Consider the following 19,264-nt stretch of genomic DNA (forward strand, 5'->3'; position numbering starts at 1 on the left):
AGAAGCCTTAATTGCCTCATTCTGAATAGCTGAAGGTTTTTCAACTTCCTTACACCTTCCTGGCTACCTCTGCAGCCAACACCCTATAGTAATTGGTGAATTGTCTAAACCAAGCAGAAATGTATCTCCTGTCTGTGACAACATCCACAGATTTACCTGACTTCCTGTCACATACCCCCCCCCCCCTCTTGTTTCAACCCTAGGGTTGGGACACAGGTTGCCAGGCATTGTAGCAAAGTGTCATTTCTTCAGGGTTATCACATGAAAAGATAGAATAAAATACTTACACAAATGTGAGGGGTGTACTCACTTTTGTGAGATACTGTATGTATTTAATTGTATATTTAGCTGTTTGCCTGGAGTTTGGCTTTAAAGTCACTACAAAAGTCCACTAAGTCTTCATTTGTTCCCCCTTTTCTTCCTTCTTGATTGTGTAACATTCTGCCATGTCCCTCCATTTCTGTCGCTGGATCTCCCGGTTGATCTGCGGTAAGTACTCCTCCGAATTCTCCCGGATCTGGAAAATATTTACATAATGTAACAATAATGTACTCCCTGCTGTAACTACTTAACATGATAGGATTAATCTCAGAGTTCAGTGACCCTATATACATACAAGGCCACAATGCATTTCTAAAAGTCATGGACCTCCAAGGTGAATCCTGATATTCTTATAGACAATCTCTACCCACTTTTTATGAACAGGCTACACCTTAAAAACAGACATGTAATTATAGATGCACTGTTGTATCTTTATGGTGCAGGGATCCCTAGAGGCATGAACCTCAGGTCTCACTCAATGCATTAGTGGAAGTCTCTAGCTGTTAGATTGCTGGGCCATCCATGACCCCATGCTCCAGTGCCATGCATGGGTCTCTGTTGTGAGGGCCAGAGCTTTACATTCCTTGTTAATGTTGTGACAGTGCTAGTCCCTTCCACTGTGTGAGTATAATCAAAAAGATACACAGGATTCTAAAAGATTGCATTTTGTGGGTCTACGGAATATTGTTTCTGAGTGTTTCTTCAGTGATCTTTGGGCTTGATAATCCCAAATCAGGGTCTTCAGTCCAAAGGCTTCAAAGAGTCTTGGATGGGTCGAGTCCAGGTCTTCCTGGACACCTGCAGGTTATGTGAGTCTGCAGGTATATTATAAGCTAGCATATTTCAGTAGTTCAGGGTTTCACCTGGAGGTCTCAGCCTAGGAATCAGGTGGGCTTCTCTAGAGAGGTCAGGGCATGGGCCTACCCACAGGCCTACCCAGGGCAGGGCTGTCTCAAGGAAGAAGCCTGTACAGTTAAGTGGGCATTTGTTTGCTGGCATGTTAAAGGAGACCGAGTCAGTCTCTGCTCAGACTCTACATGCAAAGATGATAACATTTTGTTAGCCAGGAATAATTTTTTTTTGAACTGATACAACACTGAAAACCCCCTGTGAGGGCAACTATTGTTGTTTGAACTGTCTTTTGCTTTTGAATAAAAGTGGAGCCAATCTGCCCTCAAACATAGCTCCTGTCTAGACAGTGGCTTAACCATAACCTTCAGGGCCTCGGTGCAAGAAACCATGAAGGGCTCCTCTCATCCCTGGCCGGGGCTCTTCCCTCCGAGTCTGGTGGTGGAAGTCCAGAGCCCAGTGCAACCTTTGTGACAATGATAATTCCGCCACTGGTGTCAGGAGTTTTTTGTTTTTGTTATTTGTTTTATTACTTTTTTACCATTTGTTATTTTTTTTTAACTATTATTTTATTATTATTTTTTTCAATTTTTTAGGAGCCTCGTTGGGGGGCTTTGGTGAGATATCAAGGGTCTAAATAGACCTCTGATGTTCCACCTTTGGAACAGGGCAAGGAGACTGAAGACACAACCTTCAATCTCCATCTCTACAGCCTCAGGTGCACAGAATGAATGGACAGGAATAGCTCTGTACGGAGCTTCCCGTTCACTCATAAACTGAAGCATAGTAAACACAGTTTACACAGTCATAAATAAACAGAGTCAGTGATCGGTACAGAGCACTGACTCTATTCATTAAGACAAGGAAGGGGCCAGTAAATAACACATTTAATGGCCTCGTCCTCGCTCTCCATTCTGACAGCATCCCCCGCAGCAGTCGGCGGGAGTGGGGGGGGGGGGTAAACCGTCAAAGCTGCAGGAGAGGATGAAGGGCCAGGAGAGCACAGAGGGGCTGGAAAGCACCCAGGTGGACAGCAGGAAAAAGCTGGATAGGAGGGGCAGCGGGATAGCTGCATACAGAGGGACTGATCTCTCCATTTCCTCCTGCAGCCGCTGAAAGCCTGCAGAAGGGAGAGGAGGAGAAGCAGGCATTCAGCGGCTGCAGGAGGAAAACAGAGAGATCAGTTCCTCTGTATGCAGCTACAGAGGAGCAGAGAGCCGAGGAGTCACGTGAGCTCTGGGGGACGCTATGATACAGTATAGGTAGAAATCAGCATCTTTTATAAACAGCACAGGGACGCATAATGTTATTTAAGGGGGATGGCATGCTTATACAGTACTGTACTATAGATTTTGATAGCAGCAGGAGGGGAGGATCGTGGAGTGTACAGAGCTGTCAGAGCTGAGGTACAGTCCTGTATTTTGAAGTTCAGGTTCATTTTTTTTATTTTTACAGTACACTCTATACTGTATTTTGTATTGCCTAAATAATTTTTATATGAATAAGTGATTATGGAATGAATCATCTGAGTTTCCATTATTTCTTAAGGTGAAATGTGCTTTGATATATGAGTGCTTTTGATTACTAGCATGTTTCTGGAACAAATTATGCTTGCAAACCAAGGTATTACTGTATATTAAGAAACCAACATGTCTTTGCTATATGTTCCAAGAGGTCGGCGCATTTCGCATACTTGCTTCCTCAGGACCTCAATATCTTGGCAGCAAAAAAATTAGCCTATACAAAGGGAAAACATTTTTTTTTTTTTATTTGTAAAAACAATCAATAATTTAACATATGTCAGATATCCCTGCAGCATACTCTATCTCATCTATAAACTCACGTATCATCACAAGAGCATTGCACAGAGATGGTGGGACATCCTAAAGTGGGGGCAAAATATATCATGTAGGGCAACGAAATGGCATACACCGATATAGCTCTATACATGGGGAGACAAAGACAGGTAAACAACCATCAGCTAACAAGCCACCTGTTTAAATGCTGCTAACCATACCCAAATAGTTGTAAGACTTACTTATCTGTAGATGGCGCATAAAGAAGTAATACACAAAATATGAGAGGTTTGTTGTCTAAATCTCCATTTGGTGTATGCCATTCCGCTGCCCTACATAATATATTTTGCCCGCACTATAGGACGTCCCACCATCTCTGTGCAACACTCTTGTGACGATATGTGAGATGCAGCCTTGTGCAGAGATATCTGACATACGGTATGTTAAATTATTAATTGCTTATATAAAAAAATGTGTTTTCCTTTTGTATAGGCCAATTTCTTTGCTGCCATGATTTTGAGGTCCTGAGGAAGCAATTAAGTGAAACACGTCATACTCCAGGAACATATAGCAAAGACATGTTGGTTTCTCAATATATGGCGGATATTATCCTATGTTAATACGAATGCATGGTTTTACAATTTTTTTATATCTTTGCAATAAACTATTATTGTTTTATCATAACAAAATGTGGCCGTCCTTCTCTTGGTACCAGTAAAGTTGAATATTTTCCTAGTCTTTTTACCATACAATATTCAAGCAATATGTTATTAAGTGGAAAATTTTCAGTAAAACAATATGATCACCGAATTCTTTGTAAAAAATAAAAGATTAATTAAATACTTAACATACTGATAACTGACATGGGTGCTCCCATCAGTCCTTGGATGCTGTTATTGCCCAATTCTTGAAAGTATGCCACTTCCAGGGTAGTTAGGTCACTGTATGTAATTCAGCACAGGGGTGTCCTGCCCCGGAACTAACACTACTTCCAGGAGTCAGACCATGGTAACACCCAACACTGAATGGTATTTGTGACGGTGGCGGGTATCAGACCCCTGGCCTTCTCATCCAACTCGTGACCAAAGACCAAGCAATCTCACACCCTGCCGTCACTTGCGTAACAATGCCACTCTCAGCTGCACCCAGCACACAGATTGTCCAGATTGCGGGACCACAATCTAGATGCCAGCAGACTGAGAGCGATTGTCACCGGGTTGATTAAACGATTAACCCTTTCTCTGCCACCACCGCTATGTTTGAATGAGCCCAGCGGACGCTCGTGATTTTAGAAATATCAATTATGACCTATCAATAATCATCCGTAACACGCCCTGTCACATGCAGGCAGGAATGTCCGAAGGATTTATCCTAACAGTAGCGCTCTTTCAGGAGACAGGTTCTTTTGGGTCAGTTTGTGTTTAAGAGCTTAGAGACAAAGTTAACACTTTTCAAAATAAGGTTTAATTATAAGAAAGGTTAAAATTGGTGCGAATAAAAATATTTACAGAAAAATGGGTTACAAAGAAATAGAGACACAATACAGCAATTTAGAAATATGAGAATAAAGAATGAAAATACTTGCATTAAAACGGTCCTGGTATTACCTTAGTTTCAGAAGTTGAACAGGTATGATTGGTTCCCCTTGAGCGATGTTATGGCCTGGATGGTAGGATGAGAACTGACTCTCTATCAGTTACTGTCCTTTTTCTCTGACCCTCCAGGGGGTGTCACCAAAAGTACTTGGCCAATAGGCTCTGGGTCCATGGGCGGTCCCCCTGGAGCTCACACATGCTAAGACACATCCCGTTTAGACAGAGTATTAAAATAACTCATATCTGGAAATATGTAATGGTTACATGCTTGAAACTGACATTGGATTGTACAATATTTAATCTATTATCTACAGACGCTAAACACGGGTTATTTCGGAAAACCCTCTGACCTGTAAGGCATCTGATCACTAGCTTGTCTTTCCTAGGCATGAAAGTGTTCATGTTTGATCTTAATTAGATCGGTATTTTATGGGGCATCCAAATATCTACTTTTTGTCAATGTGTTATGTTCGGGTAAAAAGGTATGATTTGAGCATGGATTGTGAGATGTAAATTAACAATTTGACTTGGGGAATTTACAAGGCAGCTTCACTGGACATCTGCTCAGATCCCATACTGTTCTCAGAGACCCAACTCCTGCTAGAAAGGCAGATAAGACTTTACAACCTGCCAGCCAGGTTGTGTTTGGAGATAAGGCACTCTTTTGAGGCCTTGCATACTAATGCCAAAGGGAAGGTGGGGGCTACTTTGAGTAAGAGAGAGGGGGGAAGGAAATTTTTTCTGCTGAGTACACATCTGCTGCTACAGCTTAAACTGGAATGCTGCCTGTGTCACTGAACAAGATGGCTGCTTGCGACAGCTTTTAGGGTACTCCGGGCAGGACATCATTACAGTATTAGTTGCCCTGACCAGTTCCTTTCAAGCATTACTGTCATTTACTTTTATTTTGATGCACACAGTGGATCACAGCACCACGCTCTAATACTATTACCTCATTATGGACGGATGTCTGAATGACATCACCTCTGATCTTCCCTCCGCTGGCTTGTGATATGACATCATACAGTCCGCTCCACTCACTGCTGACTTCATGGCCCTCTGAATGGACAGTGCGGAACTTTAATTGTCCTGAGTGAGAACTAAAGGTACACACAGAAAAAGCATATGACAATAATAAATATACAATATTATACATACAATTATCTCACATATTAGACTCTATTTAATGTTGTCTCATCATTGTTCTATGGTTAAGTTATTAAATTAAAGCAGTCAGTCATTTAATTATCAGCGTATTCTTAACAGGCAATAAATAATCTTCAAAACAACCCCTAACTGACCTATGTAGCTGCAGGAACCATGGAACAATTCATTGTTAAAGATTACAGCAGAAGCACTGAAGTTGCTGTAGCTTAGCTCTGCTCCCCCCTATCAGCAGTGAATCAGCAGCTCAGCTCAACATAATCACCTTTCACAGCAGTGACTCAGGAGTTTGGCTCAACCTGCTCCTCCTTCCAGGAGTAAATCAGCAATTCAGCTCAACCTGACCCCCTTCCCATCAGTAACCCAGCAGCTCCACTCATACTGCCCCCTTTCCCATCAGAGAATCAGCAGCTTTGCTCATCCTGCCCCCCTTCCCATAAGAGAATCCACAGCTCCGCTCAACCTGCCCCTGCCTTCCCATCAGTGACTCAGCAGCTTCACTCAACCTGCCCCCCTCTTCCCATTAGAGAATCAGCAGCTTATCTCTACCTGTTCCCCTCTTCCATCAGCAAATCAGCAGCTCCACTAAACCTGACCCCCCTTCTAATCAGAGAATCAGCAGCTCAGCTCACCCTGATTCCCCTTCCCATCAGAGAATCAGCAGCTCAGCTCAACCTAACCCCCTTCCTATCAGAGAATCAGCAGCTCATCTCAACCTGATCCCACTTCTCATCAGTGAATCAGCAGCTCCGCTCAACCTGCCCCCACCCCCCTTCCCATCAGAGAATCAGCAGCTCAGCTCAACCTGATCACCATTCGAATCAGACAATAAGCAGCTCAGCTCAACCTAACCCCCTTCCCATCAGAGAATCAGCAGCTCAGCTCACCCTGATCCCCCTTCCCATCAGAGAATCAGCAGCTCAGCTCAACCTAACCCCCTTCCTATCAGAGAATCAGCAGCTCATCTCAACCTGATCCCACTTCTCATCAGTGAATCAGCGGCTCCGCTCAACCTGACCCCACCCCCCTTCCCATCAGAGAATCAGCAGCTCAGCTCAACCTGATCCCCCTTCCCATCAGACAATAAGCAGCTCAGCTCAATCTAACCCCCTTCCCATCAGAGAATCAGCAGCTCATCTCAGCCTGATCCCTCTTCCCATCAGTGAATCAGCAGCTCCGCTCAACCTGCCCCCCCTTCCCCTTAGAGAATCAGCAGCTTATCTCTACCTGTTCCCCTCTCCCATCAGTGGATCAGCAGCTCCACTCAACCTGCCCCTCCCCCCTTCTAATCAGAGACTCTGCAGCTCAGCTCAACCTGATCCCCCTTCCCATCAGAGAATCAGCAGCTCAGCTCAACCTAACCCCCTTCCCATCAGAGAATCAGCAGCTCAGCTCAACCTAACCCCCTTCCCATCAGAGAATCAGCAGCTCATCTCAACCTTATCCCACTTCCCATCAGCGAATCAGCAGCTCCGCTCAACCGGCCCCCCTCCTTCCCATCAGAGAATCAGCAGCTAAGCTCAGCCTGATCCCCCTTCCCATCAGAGAATTAGCAGCTCCGCTCAACCAAACCCCCTTCCCATCAGAGAATCAGCAGCTCATCTCAACCTGATTCCCCTTCCCATCAGAGAATCAGCAGCTCATCTCAACCTGATCCCCATTCCCATCAGTGAATCAGCAGCTCTGCTGAACCTGCCCCCCCTTCCTATCAGTGAATCAGCAGCTCCGCTCAACCTGCCACTCCCTTCCCATCAGAGAATCAGCAGCTCAGCTCAGCCTGATCCCCCTTCCCATAAGAGAATCAGCAGCTCAGCTCAACCTAACCCCCTTCTCATCAGAGAATCAGCAGCTCAGCTCAACCTAACCCCTTCCTATCAGAGAATCAGCAGCTCATCTCAACCTGATCACCCTTTCCATCAGTGAATCAGCAGCTCCGCTCAACCGGCCCTCCCCCCCTTCCCATCAGAGAATCAGCAGCTCAGCTCAGCCTGATCCCCCTTCCCATCAGAGAATCATTAGCTCACCTCAACCTAACCCCCTTCCCATCAGAGAATCAGCAGCTCATCTCAACCTGATCCCCCTTCCCATCAGTGAATCAGCAGCTCAGCTCAACCTGCCCCCCTTCCTATCAGAGAATCAGCAGCTCCGCTCAACCTGCCCCCCTTTCCATCAGAGAATCAGAAGCTCAGCTCAACCTGATCCCCCTTCCCAACTGAGAGTCAACAGCTCAGTTCTACCCGATCCCCCTTCCCATCAGAGAATCAGCAGCTCCGCTCAACCTGCCCCCACTTCCCATCAGAGAATCAGCAGCTCAGCTCAACCTGCCCCCCTTCCCATCAGAGAATCAGCAGCTCCGCTCAACCTGCCCCCACTTCCCATCAGAGAATTAGCAGCTTATCTCAACCTGATCACGCTTTCCATCAGTAAATCAGCAGCTCCGCTCAACCGGCCCTCCCCCCTTCCCATCAGAGAATCAGCAGCTCAGCCTGATCCCCCTTCCCATCAGAGAATCAGCAGCTCAGCTCAACCTAACCCCCTTTCCATCAGAGAATCAGCAGCTCCGCTCAACCTGCCTCACCTTCTCATCAGAGAATCAGCAACTCAGCTTAACCTGATCCCCCTTCCCAACTGAGAATCAGCAGCTCAGCTCTACCCGATCCCCTTCCCATCAGAGAATCAGCAGCTCAGCTCAACCTGCCCCCGTTCCCATCAGAGAATCAGCAGCTCCGCTCAACCTGCCCCCACTTCCCATCAGAGAATCAGCAGCTCAGCTCAACCTGCCTCCCTTCCCATCAGAGAATCAGCAGCTCAACTCAACCTGATCCCCCTTCCTATAAGAGAATCAGCAGCTCAGCTCAACCTGATCCCCCTTCCTATCAGTGAATCAGCAACTCCGCTCAACCTGCCCCCCCTTCCCATCAGAGTATAAGCGGCTCAGCTCAAACGGACCCCCCTTCCCATCAGTGACTCAGCAGCTTCGCTCATCCTGCCCCCTCCCATCAGTGACTCAGCAGCTCCACTCATCCTGCCCCCCTTCCCATCAGAGAATCAGCAGCTTATCTCAACCTGATCCCCCTTCCCATCAGTGAATCAGCAGCCTCGCTCAACCTGCCCCCCTTCCCATCAGAGAATCAGCAGCTCAGCTCAACCTGATCCCCCTTCCCATCAGTGACTTAGCAGCTCAGCTCCCCCTCACAGCAATGACTCAGCTATTTAGACCCCCCTTCCCATCAGAGAATCAGCAGCTCCGCTCAACCTGATCCCCCTTCCCATTAGTGACTCAGCAGCTCAGCAAATGGTCTTACATTGTTTATAAATCAGACAGTACATATATACAAAGTAACATTGTTTATAAACATTGATCAGACAGGAGATGGAGAGATACAAAGTAACATTGTTTATAAACATTGATCAGACAGGAGATAGAGAGATACAAAGTAACATTGTTTATAAACAATCAGACAGGAGATAGAGAGATACAAAGTAACATTCATACGATGGGAGATAGAAAGATACAAAGTAACATTGATACTGTACATTTGTATTTTTTCCATCTGCAGATGAAAGTGATGAGCTGAGCCGTATACCTAAATGCAAAACTTTTTTTAGTTTTAAACAAAAGCAGAGAGGGATTAGAATTCCTGTTAGGTTTATACCCCTGTCAGGGAGATTCACCCTCTCTATTTGCCCTGATATATGCCCATTAGAACTAAGAGTAACATTAAAAGAAAATCTTGAACAGGAAAAAAGAGGAAACCTTCCAGTGGGGAAACTAGTTCTGTTGACAACCAGGGATTCCCTCTCTTCGAGACAATTTGCTCCCACTTTCTGTTTTGTCTATGGGACAGAAAATGAAAGGAAAATATCCCCATTTTGACACACATGGGAAAATGACAGGGGTTATAGCCCTTCCATACTCTATGCAAAAAAAGCAGTCTGACTCGTAAAAGAAAGTTTAATCAATTTGTTCCTATTTAACCACTTACCGCAAAGTGACGTATGGGTACGTCGGCAGACTTTGCGGGGTTATACCGGGGTGATGCCTCTAGCTAGAGGCATCACCCCGGTACCGTTGTTTAGAGCTGGCGGTCAGCTTTCCAGTGGTAATGACCAATGCGGCTCGGGAGCCGCTCAATCATTACCCCGGCGAACGGAAGGGGACGCCCCCCCTCCCGCCGCCTTCCGCGGCTTTGCCTGGGTCTCCCGTCCCACCGGGAGATCCGATCACCCAACGCGTCAACCCGACACGTCTGTTTGTACACTGTCTGTCTGCTTTATCTATTTCATCATATAACCTTGAGTGCGGGCTCAACTTGGATTTCTTCTACTCTTGGATGACGGATCTGACCTGCACCGGGTTCTGAACATACACCTGAGCGGCTTTCTTTCTGTTTGTTCCTGCTGTCACTTCCTCACTCTTGCTGTGCGTTTATTGTTGTTTGCTCCAATAAACTGCATTATTTTACCTGGAATACAAGAAAAGTGTCCGCACACCAAACGATGGCTTTACAATGAAAGGCTTTATTGAAAAATAGGATGCAAGGTACAGCAAATGGATGGTAGATACGTTTCACACGACCCACAGCGTTCTTGTTCACTCACAACCCACAGCGTTCTTGTTCACTGCTAGGTAGCAAGGTGGGTAGCACGATGTGGGTCGTGTGAAACGCGTCTACCATCCATTTGCTGTACCTTGCATCCTATTTTTCAATAAAGCTGTCGGGGATTATTGGGAGTGATTAAAATAATAATAGGTAAAAAAATAATGGATTTAAAAAGCCATGTATATTTCATCTTATGCATATAAGATTCTGAATGGTGCAGCGTCCATCTCATTTTAAGGTGAATGAGAGTTCATATATGTTCATTTTCAAAATGTCTCTTACAAGCTTACAAGAGAGAATAGAGTTTCAACAGAGGTCTTTTTATTTCTTTTAAGATCGTAAATAAGGTAATACATTGACATCTCATCAGATAAGGGACAATTAGCGAGACACCATACTAGTCTAGCTTGTAATCTTATCTGTATATAACAATGGACAATAACCCAGTATACTCTAGCAGACATTTAAAATGAACTATATAAGTTTTTATAGATACATTATTATGTGTGAGAAGATATTAGCCATAATTATGTCATTATATTATGGCATATACATATATATTTAGGAATGTTATATCACATTTTGGGTTTATATTCTTACAGTAGTAATCTTACTTAGAATTCTTTCTACTAAGTATAAGAACATATGTATCTAGTCACTAATTACCTCATTTCAGAGAAGTTTGTGTCTAAGTGTTCAAAGGTATTATAAATACCAGTCCTAGACTAAATGTCTGACAGTTATGTCAGAATTCAAATAAGTAATGGACTTTCACTAGTCAGAGGTCAAAGAGGTCATCAGATAAGAATAATGGTAATTGTTTCTAAGTATTGTTACATACAAAATCTAATGAACGATACGATACTGCCCTCTATAGACGAAATACCAAATGCAGTTTTGAGATAATTCAGATATTTCCCATATAGAAATATTATATTGTATTAAAAATATAATTGTTGAAATGGCATTACTTGCCAAGGTGAATGATGGAGATACAGATGGACATTTATGTATGTACTCGGAGTATGGACAAAGTTTTATGTTGTGCTTTTATAGTTAATCTTGAACATAGAGAAATCATCATTTAACTTTATTATATCAAACATTGGGTTAATTATCAGGAGGGGTGTGTCTATGACCTCACCAGTTAAGGTATAGAATATCCCAACCAATGGGGATAATGTTTCATCCCTCTGGGTTTAACTTATGGTAATTTTTATAGCCTTTTGTTCATACCATATAAAAGAACAACCCAGATGAGAGATAGGACACATTACATCACATTACACTACTGACAACACACCTTACACTTACATCACACACGCTACTACATCCATCTATAGACTCATCCAGACATACTCCATCTTGCTCCATCATCCATCTGAAACTTTGAGGGACGCCAAACGAAACTCCTCCCTCACTGGCATCCATCTTAAGACTCTGGTAATGACTATTTGAAGCTAGCAGCCATCTTAAGTGTGGTAAATATAATCTTGCTATGTTATTTGATTTTATTCAATATTGTTTATTCCTGCCTTATATGTTTTATATTGCATATTTAAGGGTAATAAGATTACAATCCCATGGTAGATTTTTCTCTAAAAAGCTGATTTTTGTTGTTATACATTTTTATTAATATCAGATTTAGCGCATTATTGCGAATTTAGTCTTCCGTTTTGCATGGCTTATTCTCGCTCCATCTTCAGTGGAATGACTTTCGGCCGTGTGACTCGCAGACAATTGTGGTCTGTTTATATAGAACATACATATGGTTTGTGCTATACCTGGAGAAATGGTAATCTTGCTTTCGTTTTGCTTTCACTTTCACTTTGTTTCAGTTTCACTTTCATTATTGAGTTAAACATCACATTGCATTGATTGTTTGAAGTTAGTAGTTTATGTAAGAGTTATCTTTTTGTGTCACTTCTTGTTTGATCATTTATTGTGGTTACATGTCTGGTGAATAAATATTTATATATATTCCATACTGTAGACTGTACTCACTAAGATTGGTATATGCTTTTAAAAAGAAATTAATCAATTAAAAAGAATTCACTACATATTGATTTGTGGAATAAGTGGAGATTCTCCTTTCTCATAGATCTTTGCTTATTAACCATAAATAGACACTGCTATATTCAGAGCAGTATAAATATTTTGACATAATGAAGTACGAGCGTGAGATATTATTATTAAATATTCTTACATATAATGGAGGCACTGCTGAGATAATTATTGATTTCTTACATATGCCAATCATAATTATGATCAGGTGACATAATCAATAACTTTGAAAAAAAAAAATGTGAATGTGATAGAAATGCCTTAAAAATGTCTACAGCTGGTAATGTTCACGCTGCCAACTCTGGCAAGGTGTGAGTCCCTAGTGGTAATGCCACAATTCCAGTAGATTCGGCACAGATCATAAATGTGTGGAAACACCTCTCTGAGTCTGAAATGGTGGAATATGTAAATGCTGGTTAGAGTCATATATCAAAATCCTCAAACGTCGGGCCAATAATGGGCATCTGACTGGGTAGAGGAAAACCCGCTGTATGAACTCACCAATAAGATTATCTAACACCAAAAGACGTCAGGAAGTGTGATCACATACTTTTAGTGTCATGGCCAATCTTACTGTATCTTTGTGAGGAACTGCACCAGAAGGCTCAGTAAAAAGGAATTTAGTAAAGTTCCAATCTCAACTCCAAATAAATGAGAGAATGAGATAAGGAACCTCCTTGAGCAGGTGAAAGTAACCTCTATTTGGACACATCAGTTAAGAGAATGTAGCGTGAAACTGTAAAATGAAGTAGAATTGTGGCAGAAGTCTTATCAAAAGAAAGCCATAATGAAAGTAACCATTTGAAAGAGAAGTGTAAATGATTAATGCAATAATTAGGAAGTTTTGAGCAAGGTAAAAATGTTTTCTAGCAAAAGTTGCCGAGTAATCAGCAGTGGAAATTTAAAATAAATAAATAAAATAAAAGTGTAACTGTTCAATTCATGACAGGAACTCATTAGTAAATAAATAGGAGAGTTCCAAAAGGTCATGGTGTCCATGCAAAAGGGTAATGCTTAATTAGTCCTACATTTATTAAATATGAAATAATTATTCATAGACCCAGATATGACTCCCAGTCTGATGGTTATGACCCAGACCAGGGGGGGAGTCAGGCAATGAGTCCATGTCCTACCCCAGCCATCTTCTAAAAATAGGAGGGCAGAAATTGGGCAGCCATGCATAAATATGTATGAGTCATATCAGGTCACTGCAAAAAAAAAACTAGCACCCCTAAAAAGATACCGGACACCTCCAGAATTTAAAAAGTTTAAAAAGAGTACTGTCCTGATTTTTGTCATGAAAAGGGTCCTTAAAGATTATTGATCATCTTGAGGCCTATGAAAACAACTTTCTGTGTTGTGCCTGCAGGATGTCATTTAAAAATGCAGCCCATAAAAAAACCTCAACGCTGCTAGAGCTGTTATCTACAATGTAAAATGTACACAGCACCAAGGCCCCACTGAATTTTTGCTGTACTCAAAAGTGCCTAACACCCTTCAATGTAGGAGCCTGAGTACAACCACCCGGAATTGAAATCCCTGTGCTTTGAGGCATTGCCCATGTACATAATAATAAGTTAGGCAAAGGAGCAAGACATGCCACCTAGGCCCCAAGGGGGACACCGGATACCTTAAGGAGGACACCGGACATCCCATTAACAAGGGGGGGGGACACCCACAAATAAATAGGGATTTGTCCCATCCTAGGGCTCCCCAAAATCCTCGGGAAGATCGAGTGACATTAAGGCCCAGACCTCACGCCAGAACCGAGCAACTGGTTCTGATGGGGATCTGTCCCATCTGTCTGAACCCGAGACATAGGCACCACAGGAGGCAGAGCCAATAATTTAAGTAAAGATTTTCAGCTGAGTAGAAGCCAAGTTGGATCAGATGATCACTTGGTTCACTCAGGGCACTGCAGCCCAAAAATAAAATAATTCCTCTTTAGGAACAAATCCTGTGGCCAGCCAAAGGCCATAAAATCTTTAAATGCCCAAGTGGCAGGAATCAAAGGGATACACTAAATAAAGGCATAGGATACAGAGGTGCTAACACCATTTTATCCCCAGGTCACAGCATTGAGGATCCTGAAATCCTGTCAGGGGATCTTGGTTGTTAGATACTAACTACCCTCCTTTAGGTGGTCACTTTATCCCTTTGACTCAAACAGGTCACTCAAAGCGGACACATTTCAAAATCGCCAATGACAGTAAAATCAAGGAGGATCAAACCCTAATGACGTAATGAAGTCAAGAGGTTAAAGGTTGTATACGGTAACCAAGAAGGAATCCTCAATGTCAGGTAGTTTGTTGCCTACAATAAATTGCATTGATGCCCCATAGGGGGAGATATTATATTTTTTTCCCAAGTAGTAGCTACATTTTAACAAAATATTGTATCATTATATTATTGTCCAATGCGTAGTATCCATGGCAATAAATACATCCCATGTTAATAAGCCCCAGAAATCAGTCGCCCTAGTAAAGGTCGCATATATAGTCTCACCTTCCCTGGTGTCATATAAAAGGCTGATCACAAGGTGGATTAAAAGAGAACTCTGAGAAAGCTTAGGGTCCCAACATCGCATTGAAATGTCAATTGATAAGAATGTATATTCATACTGTATGTTTCATCCAATAGGAAGAGATTAACCTTCCATGCCAGGTTGTTGAGTGGTACAGACGATGATGTTTGCCAAAAGCACAACGATCGGATGGGTCATCTCATTCCTTAGAGTCCAGCTCAGGACGGAACCCCTCATTGAATCGGGTCCCTCTTCAGGAATCATGCCACGAGACGCCCCAGATTCTTGTTGACGGAAAGGAAGAGTTGTTTCAACAGATCTTTGTGCATTTGATCCGAGGAAATCCATTAAGAGGAATCGCACTACCTCCTGTTTTCAATTGAAGGAGACGTGAGAATGGTGCATTGCACATGTGAGCAAACCTCAGTCTAGGTGTATGACACTCTAGGCCATGCTGAAACCATTCATTGTTCAACCAACATCCAAGGTTGAACGTCCAAACAGATTTCTCTGGTTCCTGATTGCCAACATTGTTTTACTGCGCTTTGAATGGGGGTTGCTAATGCCATTGCAGCAGTTAATTTCTGTCTCCATTAAAACTTTGCAAACTGGAGATGCAGATTTCAAAAAAAAATTTTGAGTTTCTTTACCAGGAGATCGAAATTCAAAAAGACTAACAATGAACAGTTTGTGACATAGATAACACTAGCAAAGTTGCTACGAACTGACATTTTGAACTGATGATTTTTTTTTCTTCTCTCGTTTTTTTGCAGCTTTACTTAAAAGTTATGAACAATTCCCAATATGAACTATTCTTTTATAAAAAAAGAGGACAAGACATTTTTTCTCTTTTGCTACTCCTTCTAAAAGCTTTCTTTCCAGATATGGCTAGGTTGCTCACTTGCATACTGGGAAGAAAGGGGGGGGGGGATATGTCGGGATTATTGGGGGTGATTAATATAATAATAGGTAAAAAAAATGGATTTAAAAAGCCATGTATATTTCATCTTCTGCATATAAGATTCTGAATGGTGCAGCGTCCATTTTGTTCAAGGTGAAAGAGAGTTCATATGTACTTGTTAAACAAAATGTCTTTTACAAGCTTACAAGAGAGAATAGAGTTTCAACAGAGGTCTTTGTATTCCTTTTATCATAAATAAGGTAATACATTGACATCTCATCAGATAAGGGACAATTAGCGAGACACCATACTAGTCACTGATTTTAGCTAGACATTAGTCTGTCTGTATTTAACAATAGTGTATTCATTAAGTTCATTTGAAATATAAATGTTAAAGATACATTATTATGTGTGAGAAGATATTAGCCATAATTATGTCATTATATTATGTAAGGCATATACATATATATTTATATGTCATTCTCCCCTGTGTAGAAACACTGATCATACGGTTCTACTATGTAGGACCGTTGATCAGTGCTCCTACAGCTCAAGCCACAGCCAATCACAGTTAGAATCACGCCCCTAGGGACACACACAGCCCCTCCCTCTCAAATAAAGTTAACCCCTTCACTGCCAGTGTAATTTTACAGTAACAGTGCATATGTATAGCACTGATTACTGTAGAAATGTCACTAGTAACCCCAAAAGTGTCAAAAATGTCATTCAAGGGTCCATTACGCGTTAAAAAAAAAACAACAAAAATGACAAAAATCTTTCCCTTTGTTAGTAAACGTGATAACTTTTGCGCAAACCAATCAAAATACGCTTTTTGCGATTTTTTTTACCAAACATATGTAGCATAAAACAAATTGACCGAAAATGTTAAAAAATTTTGATTTTTACTTTTTTTTGGGGGGGAATTTCATATAAAAAAATGTGAAGAATATTGTTATTTTTGCAAAATTGATGCTCTCTTTTTGTTTTTAGCGCGTGATCAAAAAAACGCAAAGGTGATCAAATACCACCAAAAGAAAGCTCTGTTTGTGGGAAAAAAAGGACGTCAAATTTGTTTAGGTACAGCGTCGCACGACCGCGCAATTGTCTGTTAAAGTCACGCAGTGCCGAATCGCAAAATACCCCCTGGTCTTTTAGCAGCCAAATCCTCCGGGGCTTAAGTGGTTAATATCAGATTTAGTGCATTATTTGCAATTTTAAGTCTTCCGTTTTGCATGGCTTATTCTCACTCCATCTGCAGTGGAATGACTTTCGGCCGTGTGATTCGCAGACAATTGTGGTCTGTTTATATAGAACATATACCTATGGTTCATGCTATACCTGGAGAAATGGTAAACTTGCTTTCGTTTTACTTTCATTATTGAGCTAAACATCACATTGCATCGATTGTTTGAAGTTAGTATTTTATGTAGTTATCTTTTTGTGTCACTTCTTGTTTGATCATATATTGTGAATACATGTCTGGTGAATAAATATTTTATATATATTCCATACCGTAGACTGTACTCACTAAGATTGGTATATGCTTTTAAAAAGAAATTAATCAATTAAAAATAATTCACTACATATTGAATTGTGGAATAAGTGAAGATTCTCCTTCCTCATAGATCTTTGCTTATTAACCATAAATAGACACTGTTATATTCAGAGCAGTATAAATATTCTGACATAATGAAGTACGAGCGCGAGATATTATTATTAAATATTCTTACATATAATGGAGGCCCCAGTGAGATATGAACTCACGACCCCTGGTTTCCGATATGGGTATCTATATATTGACTATAGGTTGTCTCATATGATTAATAGTGTTGTCTAAAAAAATCCGTAATTTAAGAAAGTCAAACAAAGATAACACCATCCCATTATCTGTTTGGATGAAAAGAGAGACACAGGCACAAATTTAAAAGTCATGAACAATTCCCAATATGAACTATTCTTTTATAAAAAAAGAGGACAAGACATTTTTTTTCTTTTGCTACTCCTTCTAAAAGCTTTCTCCCCAGGTATGGCTAGGCTGGTCACTTGCCTACTGGGAAGAAAGGGGGGATATGTCGGGATTATTGGGGGTGATTAAAATAATAATAGGTTAAAAAAAATGGATTTAAAAAGCCATGTATATTTCATGTTATGCATATAAGATTCTGAATGGTGCAGCGTCCATCTCGTTTTAAGGTGAATGAGAGTTCATATATGTTCATTTTCAAAATGTCTCTTACAAGCTTACAAGAGAGAATAGAGTTTCAACAGAGGTCTTTGTATTTCTTTTAAGATCGTAAATAAGGTAATACATTGACATCTCATCAGATAAGGGACAATTAGCGAGACACCATACTAGTCTAGCTTGTAATCTTATCTGTATATAACAATGGACAATACCCCAGTATACTCTAGCAGACATTTAAAATGAACTATATAGGTTTTTATAGATACATTATTATGCATGAGAAGATATTAGCCATAATTATGTCATTATATTATGTAAGGCATATACATATATATTTAGGAATGTTATATCACATTTTGGGTTTATATCCTTACAGTAGTAATCTTACTTAGAATTCTTTCTATTAAGTATAAGAACATATGTATCTCGTCACTAATTACCTCATTTCAGAGAAGTTCGTGTCTAAGTGTTCAAAGGTATCATAAATACCAGTCCTAGACTAAATGCCTGACAGTTATGTCAGAATTCAAATAAGTAATGGACTTTCACTAGTCAGAGGTCAAAGAGGTCATCAGATAAGAATAATGGTAATTGTTTCTAATTATTGTTACATACAAAATCTAATGAACGGTACGATACTGCCCTCTATAGACGAAATACCAAATGCAGTTTTGAGATAATTCAGATATTTCCCATATAGAAATATTATATTGTATTAAAAATATAATTGTTGAAATGGCATTACCTGCCAAGGTGAATGATGGAGATACAGATGGACATTTATGTATGTGCTGGGAGTATGGACAACGTTTTATGTTGTGCTTTTATAGTTAATCTTGAACATAGAGAAATCATCATTTAACTTTATTATATCAAACATTGGGTTAATTATCAGGAGAGGTGTGTCTATGACCTCACCAGTTAAGGTATAGAATATCCCAACCAATGGGGATAATGTTTCATCCCTCTGGGTTTAACTTATGGTAATTTTTATAGCCCTTTGTTCATACCATATAAAAGAACAACCCAGATGAGAGATAGGACACATTACATCACATTACACTACTGACAACACACCTTACACTTACATCACATACGCTACTACGTCCATCTATAGACTCATCCAGACATACTCCATCTTGCTCCATCATCCATCTGAAACTTTGAGGGACGCCAAACGAAACTCCTCCCTCACTGGCATCCATCTTAAGACTCTGGTAACGACTATTTGGAGCTAGCAGCCATCTTAAGTGTGGTAAAT

The 19,264-nt window shown here is 41.1% G+C and overlaps 1 protein-coding gene across 1 annotated transcript in view; it reads right to left on the bottom strand.

Annotated features, from left to right (window-relative positions):
- Positions 1 to 391: 391 nt before the first annotated feature.
- The window catches only part of LOC309550531 (uncharacterized protein), a gene marked incomplete at both ends in the record, with an annotated part of 57,003 nt that continues 38,130 nt past the window's right edge, over positions 392 to 19,264 (bottom strand). Inside the window, 2 exons of the mRNA XM_082250890.1 lie at positions 392 to 517; positions 5,514 to 5,661. Coding sequence (XP_082107016.1) covers positions 392 to 517; positions 5,514 to 5,661 — 274 coding nt within the window. The remainder of the gene's footprint in view (positions 518 to 5,513; positions 5,662 to 19,264) is intronic.

The sequence above is a fragment of the Pelophylax lessonae genome (genome assembly GCF_965119305.1).
Source record: "Pelophylax lessonae genome assembly, chromosome: 1".
NCBI classification, from domain to species: Eukaryota; Metazoa; Chordata; class Amphibia; order Anura; family Ranidae; genus Pelophylax; species Pelophylax lessonae.